This window comes from Castanea sativa, chromosome 11, assembly GCF_040712315.1.
Source record: "Castanea sativa cultivar Marrone di Chiusa Pesio chromosome 11, ASM4071231v1".
In the NCBI taxonomy this organism is placed as follows: Eukaryota; Viridiplantae; Streptophyta; class Magnoliopsida; order Fagales; family Fagaceae; genus Castanea; species Castanea sativa.
Window position 1 is genome coordinate 2,381,752 of NC_134023.1, and position 10,681 is coordinate 2,392,432.

Below are 10,681 nucleotides of genomic sequence, written 5' to 3' on the forward strand. Positions count from 1 at the left end.
CTGCCACCTCCGCATTAAAGACTCTGCACCTACCTCCCTGGCCGCATTAATGGGGAAGTGACCCTTGAACAGTAGAACTGAAACTTCTGGTCACTATTCAAAGGCACTAAGAGAAGAAATATCTAGAGGGGAGGGGGTTTTGAGCAACACGTGGATAAAGTATCAGGAAAAGAAGTATTTAAGAGGGGTGAAGGCCAAAGAAAAGGGGGATCAGTCAGTAACCAAGAAAGAAATTAAGAATTGTAATCTTTAGGAAAGAAAGAGAAATAATACAGAAGTAGTCCTCGGCTCACGTCCGAGGAGGTCCATCTGCAATTATCATTCATTATTTACAAGTGTTTACACCCCATAGCCTATTATCAAGTTCTCAGTACTTCTAATCTAGATTTTAAGCCCACACTCTACAAATCTCATTGTTTAAAGCTCATTGGGCCTAAGCCCATAATAATCTTTGGGTCCAGGTGCAATTGTGCACTTACAATTGGCGCCGTCTGTGGGAATCTAGTCTGAAAGGAGCTAGGATACGATGGTAGGCCTAGGTTCTCACCATGCAAAATCACAAGGATCACAACCGGAGGATCTTTTCAAGCGTCTTGAGCGTCGAATGGGTCGAAAGGGAAGCGTCCATACAAAATACCCTAGGGCTAGCCATACTCATGGTGGGGGTAGCACCACCCACGAGGATGGTGCTAAAGCCATGCAGAAGGAGATTAGTCGTTTGAAAAGAAAGCTGCACCGCGCCAGACGTAGGCCTTCACTGTCCTCATCTAATCCTTCCTCAACGGAGGTCCGGGGAGGTAGTTATAGCTCGAGGTCATGCTCACCCCCCAGCGCAATGCCCTCTTGTGAGGAGGACGACCTGCCAGCTCGCAGACACAAGAAACTTCCTTCCAGGGGCTTGGGGAACGATGCTATGAGTCAGGCGTTGCACCAACTTTCCAAATCTCCATTCTCACGGAGGATTGAGAAGGGGAGGCTCCCCAGGAGATTCACCCAGCCCACCTTTACCATCTACAATGGCCGGACTGATCCGGTGGAGCACGTAAGTCACTTTAACCAGAGGATGGTGGTGCACTCTCATAACGAGACCTTGATGTATAAAGTTTTCCCCTCTAGCTTGGGACCTGTTGCTATGAGGTGGTTCAACGGCCTTAAATCGGGGTCTGTAGTAGGGGTGTTTCGGTTCGGTTTCGGTCGGTTTTTTTTAAACTGACCAACCGAAACCGATATTTTCGGTTTTCAATATTGTCAACCGAAACCGACCGAAATAGCTGAAACACCGTCGGTTTCGGTTCGTTTCGGTTCGGTTCATTTCGGTCGGTTTTTCGGTGAGTGCTCGGTTTTGGGCCTGGGCCTAGAGTTTGGGCCTCTCGGTTTTTTTTTAAATTCTATTTGGGCTTCTTAAAAAAAATTAGTTTGGCCCTTTTATGCTCTAATTAAGCCTATTTTAAAAACATGTTTTGGGCTTATTTTAGGAACCAATTGTGGCCCAAATTCGGGCCTTGTCTATTTTGGCCCATGGCCATCTGTAGAAATTTTTAAGTTTTCTGTTTTGGCACTTTCAGATTTGGGCCTTTCCTATTTTGGCCATTTTTGGGCCTTTTTACAACCTGCTGCTTTGTATTTTACACACATTCATCAAAAAACAAAAAAATCACAACCACAACCTCAACCTGTTTTATATTTTACACAGATTCATCAAAAAACAAAAAAAAAATCACAACCACAACCTCAACCTGTTTTATATTTTACACAGATTCATCAAAAAACAAAAAAAAATCACAATCACAACCACAACCTCAACCTGTTTTATATTTTACACAGATTCATCAAAAAACAAAAAAAAAATCACAATCACAACCACAACCTCAACCTGTTTTATATTTTACACAGATTCATCAAAAAACAAAAAAAAATCACAAACTCAACCTGAACCAGCTTTGTATTTTACACAGATTCATCCATCAAAAAACAAAAAAAAATCACAATCACAACCACAACCTCAACCTGTTTTATATTTTACACAGATTCATCAAAAAACAAAAAAAAATCCCAACCTCAACCTGAACCAGCTTTGTATTTTACACAGATTCATCAAAAAACAAAAAAAAATCACAAACTCAACCTGAACCAGCTTTGTATTTTACACAGATTCATCAAAAAACAAAAAAAAATCACAAGCTCAACCAGAACCTACTTTGTATTTTACACAGATTCATCAAAAAACAAAAAAATCACAACCTCAACCTGTCACAGATTCATAAATCCAAAAATACAAACACATATAGCAGATTCATAAATCACAACCTGTAATACAAACAAGATTAAAAAAGAAACTGTAGAAGTCACAATAAAATAACTAGTGCAGATTTCAATACTTACATAATAACATTATAACAAAATAACACCAAAATACTTACATAACACCAAAATTACTGGTGTTGATTTCAATACTTACAAAATAAACTAACTAGTCCATGTGTCAATACTTACATAATAAACTAACTAGTCCATTTGTCAATACTTACATAATAGCATTATAGCCAAAGACTCAAAATAAATTGGCCATATGTCAATGTCAATGTCAATGTCAACATATACTATTCATATTTAATATTTGGCCAAAGATTCAAAATAAATTGGCCATATGTCATTGCCTATTGACTAATATCTATATTTTCTATGTATAGGGCACTGTCAAAGCACAAAATAAAAGCCCATACCTATATATCTATACGTAGGCCACTATCTACTAGTGCCTAATAGCAAAAAATGTGAATATCATATACCATTATACCACCCTTCCAAAGAGCAAAAAACAATCTTCAACCATCAATGTCAATAGGTGTTGGTGTGGACATGCCTAGTTCTGATGTAGCAGCATCATTCACAAGTTCTACAAACAAAAAATGAAAAAAATGTCACTTATACAATAAAACAATATATATGCCAAGAATCCAAGACATGCAGTTTTTTTTAATAATAACAGACATGCAGAATTTTTTTTAATAAATAAAGAAATAGAAATAAATTTTTTTTAATATAACAAATAATAGTAATACCTCCATCAAGCTTTTCAAACTCCTCAACATCATCCATGGCAGCACGAAGGCAGATTGGAGCCGATGAAGGACGGAGCCAATTTTGACCACAAATGAGAGCTTCCACCATAAGTGGAGACAATGAACTCCGAAAAGGATCAAGGACACGACCAGCCGTACTAAAGGCAGATTCTGAGGCCACAGTGGATACCGGAATTGCAAGAACATGTTGTGCAACTCTTGAAAGGACACGGTATCGTGGAGAATTAACCTTCCACCAAGCCAAAATATCAAAATTATCATCAAAAACATCTTCACAACTCTCTAACAAGTATTTATCAACCTCTGATTTGGTATTTGAAGAATCAATACCCTTCAAGTGCTCCTTAAATCCCATCATCCTCATTGCCTTCGCATCAACCACACTAGAATCATCTCCCTCCATTGATCCACTTGGTTTTTGGCCTTGGCCTTGTGCAGCAACACTTGCACTACTACTCCCCACTTGATTTTGAGCATAGGCATTATATAAATCCATCAAAACAGCCTTTATTCTTTTTGCCATATCAACAGCCTTTTGACTCTCATACAAAGTACCAAAACAGTACTCAAGATACCTCATCTTGTATCGAGGATCAAGAACTAGCCCTACATACAACAAGTGATTCATATTATCAAAATTCCCCCAATACTTTTCAAATTTGGTCTTCATGTAACCAGCCATTTTTTTCAACAAATAACTATCTTTTTCATACTCCAAATCAATTGTGTCATGAATTGACATGAGCTCCAAAAAGAAAGAATTACTAGTGACATAATTAGCACCCGAAAACCGCAAGGTTGCATCATAAAAAATTTTAAGAAATTTAGAAAAGATCCTAATCTTTTCCCAATCCACATCACCCATTCCCCAAGCAAACTCATCTACATCACTTCCATCTTCCTTTTCCTCCTCTCTAATTGTCATAAGATAATTTGGATCTTCTTCCTCCAATCTCTCAAAAGCTTTTTGATACTTCTCAGCCTTCTCCAACATAATATAGGTGTAGTTCCACCTAGTGGGCACATCTAAGCATAACTGACCTTTAAACTCAACTTTCTCCTTCTCCGCACATAACTTAAATGTGTTTTGTCTTTGTGGAGAGGATCTCACATATCGCACAGATTTTCTCACCTTCACTATTGTCTCATCCATTTCAACTAACCCTTCACGAACAATTAAGTTCAAGATATGAGCACTACACCTCACATGCAAGTATTTATGCCCTAAAATTGTTGCCTTCCTATGCTTAGTCTTTTTTTGAATAAAAGAAATCAGCCCACTATTAGAAGCAGCATTATCAACTGTAATAGTTAAAACCTTGTCTATCCCCCAATCAAGTAAACACATCTCAACTGCCTTCCCAAGTGTTTCACCCTTGTGATTTTCCACTAAACAAAAACTAAGAATTCTCTTGTGTATTTTCCAATCACTATCTATAAAATGGGCAGTGAGACACATATAGTTCAAATTTTGAACGGATGTCCATGTATCTGTGGTAAGGCAGACCCGTTGCTCTTTTAGGGCTTCTTTCAACTTTTTTTTCTCATCTAAAAAAACCTTAAAGCAAGTTTTGGCAATTGTTGTGCGGCTAGGGATTGGATTGAACCTAGGTTGGGTTTTAGACATAAACCTCTTAAAACCATAGCCCTCTACAAACCTAAAAGACAGCTCATCTAGAATAATCATCTCTGCCAATGCTATCTTACATTCCTCAAAATTAAACACCCATGGCACTAGTTTACCACTAATTTCTCCTTCTTCTTTAGGTTTGAATGCTAGGGTTGATTGGTTTTTTTTTTCTTCCCTATAAGGATATTTCAAACATAGTGATTGTATGTGAGTTCTCATGGTTGTAGTGCCATTTTGCTTAGTGTCACAAGCATAGGTTGTGCCACAATAGTTACAAGCTGCCCTAGGTTTATCCCCCCCTTCAATAACAGTAAAATGACCCCAAACAAAAGATCTTTTTTTACCAGTATTACCTGCATTTGGTGGGAGTGGGGGTTTGCCTTTGTCTTTATGCACATTGGTTGTGCCTTGACCCGCTTCAAGGTCTTGACCCTCTGGGATTTCCGTTGTCTCATTCATCTACAATAAAAAATAAAACACAATAAGTCAGCAACTATAAAAAGTAAAAAATAAAAAATAAAAATTAAACCCCAATAACAATAAAACAATAACACAATAAAAGTCAGCAACCAAAAAAAAAAAAAAAAGAAGGAAAAGGAATCTAGTATACAGCAACAAGCCACTATCACACTTAACAACCCACTATCCACGACAATAAGGAGGATTATGACTTTGTGCACTAACACACTTCTACAACTACTCATTCAAGGCTTAGTCTTGTATATTAGCCTTTGGATTACTATTTGTGTAGAAAAAAATTCCATTAAACAACAATTAATTTGCATTTGTCAACAATTAATTTGCATTTGTCAAATGACTACACTACAACATTCAAGCTTCAACTACAGAACGGTGATCAAGGATAAACCATCTAAATCTAAGAAACAAATCAAAAACCATTAAAAAAAAAAAACTAAAACACATAGGTCCCCACAGCTACCAAAAGGAGGCGCGCATATATGAATATATATAACTTACAAAATGCGCGCGCAGACTCAATCTACACACAAAACAGCCACACTTACCTAGTATAATGAATCCATATGCTAAGACTAAATACAATTCCTCATTGAATGGATTTTCAAGCATGGACATAACAGCCACACAAAAACACAACAGTTTAGCATCAACAATTGGTTAAGCCGCACTGGCAGATTTCAAATTCCAACCAATTCATGTGTAATTCAAGTATGTAATACAATGAAACCATGAAGTAAGCCCTACAGTATAAACCAAACAAAAAAGAAGAAAACAAACAAACACGAGCAAAGCATGCAACACAGATCACAAAAACCACCAAAGTCCTCAATATGACAAACCCATTTCAGCAAATAGACCAAAAAATCACATCCACAATTCCTTTGAATTCCTTACTAACAATTCCTTACTCAATAGTACATACCATTGTGACAATTCCTTTGAATTCCTTACTAACAAAAAAAAACAAAAAAAACATTTGTGATAAAAAAATTGTCCCTAAAAGGTCAACTTTAAGCCAATAGTAAATAAGTAAGATAAAAAAAAATAGTAAAAGAGGAAAATTGAATCTTCACTCTTCAGCAAGAATAAAACATAGGGAAATCATAATAACAATGAAACATAATAACAACTCTAAAATAAAATAATCACATGCAATATGCGGTTTCATTTTTCTAGAATAAATTTTAAATAAATAATTTTAAATAATTTAAATAAATAATTTTAATTTTAAATAAATAATTTTAATTTTAAATAAATAATTTTAATTTTAAATAAATAATTTTAATTTTAAATAAAAAATTTTAATTAAATTAAAATAATTAATTTTGAATAAATAATTTTAAATAATTAAATAAATTTTTTTATAAAAATATTACAACAACCGGTTTTGGTTATTGACAACCAATTTTTTGATAAAAATAAAAATAAAAAAACCAATTTTTGAACACCAAAATCCAAATAGTCCTTTATTTTTTTCCAAAGCCCCAACAAAAATTGCATTAAATCGAACAAAATAGGTAAATATGTGGAGAACCCTCACCGTGAGATGGACTGATGGAGGCTGAATGGAGGCCGTCTGTTTCGAAGGCTGATGGAGGCGGTCTAATGGGAACGACGGCGTTTAAGCAAGGAGCGGTGGAATTAGTCCGTGAACATCGCCGCGAGTCAACCCGAGTCGAGTCGAGTCTTGGCTGGATCGAGAGCGAGAGTCATGGCTGGATCATGGCAGGATCGAGACGAGAGTGAGAGACTGAGTCATGGCCGAGTCACGGCTGGATCGAGACGAGAGTGAGTGACTGAGTCATGGCTGGATCGAGACGAGAGTGAGAGTGAGAGACTGAGTCATGGCTGGATCGCTCGGTTCGGTCAGTGACTCCGTCGGTGCATGAGTGAGTGTTAGTCAGTTTGTGTGAGAGAGAGAGAGAGAGAGAGAGAGAGAGAGAGTGGAAACCGGAAAGTGTGTGAGAGAGATGGAGATGGAGATTGGAGAGCAGGGCGGCGGCTAAGTCTGAAGAGGAGAGAGTGTTTGACTGTTTGGTGAAAATGTGGGCTGTGGGGTATGTAGGGTTTCCATCTTTACATTATATAGGTAATTAGTTTTAGTTTAATTAGAATCTTAAATATTTATTTAGTTTAATTCTAAGTAATTATCAGTAATTAATTTAATACATTTCAGTTTAATTATGGGCCAAATCCCATGAGGCCGGATCACTTATCAGGGGGGGACAGGGGTGTTTCAAAGTCAACAAACAAGTGAAACAAGTCAAACAACAACAACAAAATGGGCCGGATCAGTCCAGACTTAAGGCCCACAGTGAAAAAAATTGGGCCAAACTTTGCCACTTATTTAAATATATATTATATTATATATTTAATATAATAATATATAATAATGTTTCGGTTCGGTTCGGTCTTTTCGGTGTACAAAAATTTGACACCGAAAACCGAACCGAATATTTCGGTTTTTTATAATACAAAACCGAAACCGAAACCGATCCGAACCGAACCGAAATTTTTGTCTCGGTTCGGTCGGTTTCAATCGGTTGTTTCGGTTCTACGGTTTTTTGCACACCCCTAGTCTGTAGGTTCGTTTGGGGAGCTTACTAGAGCATTCGCTTCGCGGTTTATTACGTGTAGCAGAGTGCCTTGGCCATTGGACTCGCTGTTATCCATGACCATGAGGGAAGGGGAGACCTTGAAAGCATACTCCGACCAGTACTGGGAGATGTTTAACGAGATAGATGGTGATTTTGATGAGGTGGCGCTCAATACCTTTAACTTAGGTCTTCCTACTGATCACGATTTGAGGAAGTCCTTGACCAAAAAGCCCGTTTGCAGCGTACATCGCCTCATGGATCGAATTGATGAATACAAAAGGGTAGAGGAGGACCAGCAGCAAGGAAAGGGTAAGGAGAAGGTTATCCCGCAGGAGAGAAGGGATTTCAGGTCGGACAGATACCACAACAACAAGCCGAGGAGAGATTACATCGAGCAGTCCGGCTCGGCAGCATCTCAGGCCGTGAACACTGTGTTCCGAGAACCAGTACACCAATTACTGGAGAAAGTTCATAAGGAGCCCTTCTTCAGGTGGCCTAGTAAGATGGCAGGAGACCCCGCAAAGAGGAATCAGAACCTCTTTTGTCAGTACCATCAGGATGTGGGCCACACTACCGAGAATTGTCGGACCCTTTGGAACCACTTGGAGCAGCTTGTCAGTGAAGGAAAACTGAAGCAACACCTGTGTCAACCTAATGGGCAAGGCAGTCAATCCGGCTCAAACAATCAGAAGAATAATCCATCTCGGCCGGCATTAGGAAAAATTAACGTTATCTTCGCTGCACCTGGCAGGACCGGCTCAGGTCCCGCTAGGGTGATGACGGTTTCCCATTCTCAGGCCGAAGAGGCAGGCTGTAGGCCGAAGAGGTTGAAGGTGACTTTACCCGTCTTGGGATTTTCAAAGGAGGATAAGGTTAGTACCATTCAACCCTATGACGATGCTCTTGTGGTCACCCTCAGGATAGGGAATTATGATGTGAAGAGGGTGATGATTGATCAGGGCAGTGGTGCAGATATCATGTACCCTGATTTATTTAAGGGGCTAAGGTTGAAGCTGGAAGATCTTACTCCTTATGACTCGCCACTCATAAGCTTTGAAGGAAGGGCCGTTGTGCCGAAAGGACAAATTCGTTTATCCGTTCAATCCGGCTCAGAAACGGTTGAGGCGGATTTCGTTGTGGTCGACGCGTACTCCCCATACACAGCCATCCTCGCCAGGCCATGGCTGCACGCTCTAGGAGCCGTCTCCTCTACCTTGCATGTTAAGGTTAAGTTCCCCTTTGGGGAATATGTTGAAGAGATCCTCGGCAGCCAATCGGTGGCCAGGCAATGCATATCGGCCGCAGTGCTTCATCAGACAGAAGCCGAGTCATCGGCTTTGCTCATCAAGGACTCATAGCAATTAACAGCTCCGGATGCACCTGGAGCGGTGACAAGAGAGGAGGCTCTTTGTGAAGATTTAGAGAAGTTTTTGATAGTGGATGACCTAGAGAGGTTCTTCCAAGTTGGCATACATTTGCCACACCAGGAGAAGATGGAGTTGTTGGAATTTCTGAAAGGTAATATTGATGTTTTTGCGTGGGACCCTTATGAGGCTCCAGGCGTAGATCCGAGCTTCATTTGTCATCATTTGAATGTCAACCCCGCCATTGTTCCGAGAAGGCAGCCACCTCGGCGTTCTTCCAAAGAACATTCCGAGGCTGTCAAGGAGGAGGTGCTCAAACTCAAGAGGGTTGGGGCTATTAAAGAAGTTTTCTACCCCGAATGGTTGGCGCATACGGTTGTGGTCAAAAAGAAGAATGGAACGTGGAGAGTATGTGTGGACTTCACAGATTTGAATAAGGCCTGCCCCAAGGATTCGCTCCCAATACCGCGTATTGATCAGCTTGTGGACGCCACTGTCGGACATCCTCGTATGGGTTTTTTGGATGCCTTCCAGGGTTACCATCAGATTCCATTGGCATTGGAGGATCAAGAGAAGATTGCTTTCATTACTCCAACAGGGAACTACCACTATAAGGTCATGCCATTTGGGTTGAAGAATGCTGGGGCTACCTACCAAAGAATGATGACCAGAATGTTCGAACAGCAACTAGGGAAGACCATTGAGGTATATGTGGATGATATGGTGGTGAAGAGTAAAACAATACCTTCACACGTGAAAGATCTGGCTGACACCTTCCAGGTGCTAAGAAAGTACAAGTTGCGCCTTAACCCCTCAAAGTGCTCTTTTGGCGTGGGATCTGGAAAGTTCTTGGGATATATGATTACTCATAGAGGCATAGAGGTAAACCCAGCGCAGGTCAAGGCTATTCAGGATTTGTAGCTGCCTCAGAACCCAAAAGAAATCTAGAAATTGACCGGAATGATTGCCGCACTGAGCAGATTTATCTCTTGGTCAGCTGATCGGTGCCGTCCTTTCTTCCAATTGTTGAATAAATGGAAAGGGTTTCAATGGACCGAGGACTGCGTGTTAGCCTTCCAACAGCTTAAGCAATATCTTTCTCGGCCACCTATTTTGTCTCGCCCCGAGGCGGACGAGGTTTTGTTTGCTTATCTGGCAGTGGCCGTCCACACGGTCAGCCTGGTCCTCATAAGGGATGAAAGCGGGGTGCAAAGACCGATCTACTACGTTAGTAAGTCTTTGAATGAGGCTGAGGTGCGCTATCTACTCTTGGAGAAAGCACTTCTGGCCATAGTTCATGCTACGCAGAAACTTCCTCATTATTTCCAGTCCCACAATATGGTGGTTCTGACCCAATTGCCTCTCAAGGCGGTGTTACGCAGCGCCGATTACTCTGGCAGGGTGGCAAAGTGGGGAACCATTTTGGGAGCCTTTGATGTTAAATACAGGCCTCGCACCTCATTGAAGGGCCAGGTCCTTGCTGACTTGGTGGCAGATTTTACCGAACCATTGCTAGAAGAAACTCTG

At 40.1% G+C, this 10,681-nt stretch overlaps 1 protein-coding gene across 2 annotated transcripts; it reads right to left on the bottom strand.

Annotated features, from left to right (window-relative positions):
• Positions 1-2,399: 2,399 nt before the first annotated feature.
• On the bottom strand, positions 2,400-7,247 carry LOC142614581 (zinc finger BED domain-containing protein RICESLEEPER 2-like). Of its 2 annotated transcripts, XM_075787134.1 has the most exons (4): positions 6,734-7,227; positions 5,067-5,172; positions 3,063-3,689; positions 2,400-2,896 (listed from the first exon to the last, which is right to left on the bottom strand). In XM_075787134.1, exons 2-4 carry the CDS (start codon positions 5,170-5,172, stop codon positions 2,826-2,828), a joined length of 804 nt encoding a protein of 267 aa, XP_075643249.1. In that variant the 5' UTR covers positions 6,734-7,227; the 3' UTR covers positions 2,400-2,825. The 2 variants fall into 2 exon arrangements, with proteins under 2 accessions (XP_075643249.1, XP_075643248.1); XM_075787133.1 differs by having other exon boundaries at positions 3,063-5,172; positions 6,734-7,247.
• Between the last annotated feature and the right edge of the window lie 3,434 nt (positions 7,248-10,681).

What these genes read in the sequence shown, in the direction of transcription:
- LOC142614581 (XM_075787133.1), bottom strand. Translation starts at nt 5,172, where the DNA reads ATGAATGAGACAACGGAAATCCCAGAGGGTCAAGACCTTGAAGCGGGT. An exon ending in GTTTGAAAAGCTTGATGGAG is followed by an intron (nt 2,897 to 3,062) that starts GTATTACTATTA and finishes TTTTGTTTGTAG; the next exon opens with AACTTGTGAATGATGCTGCT.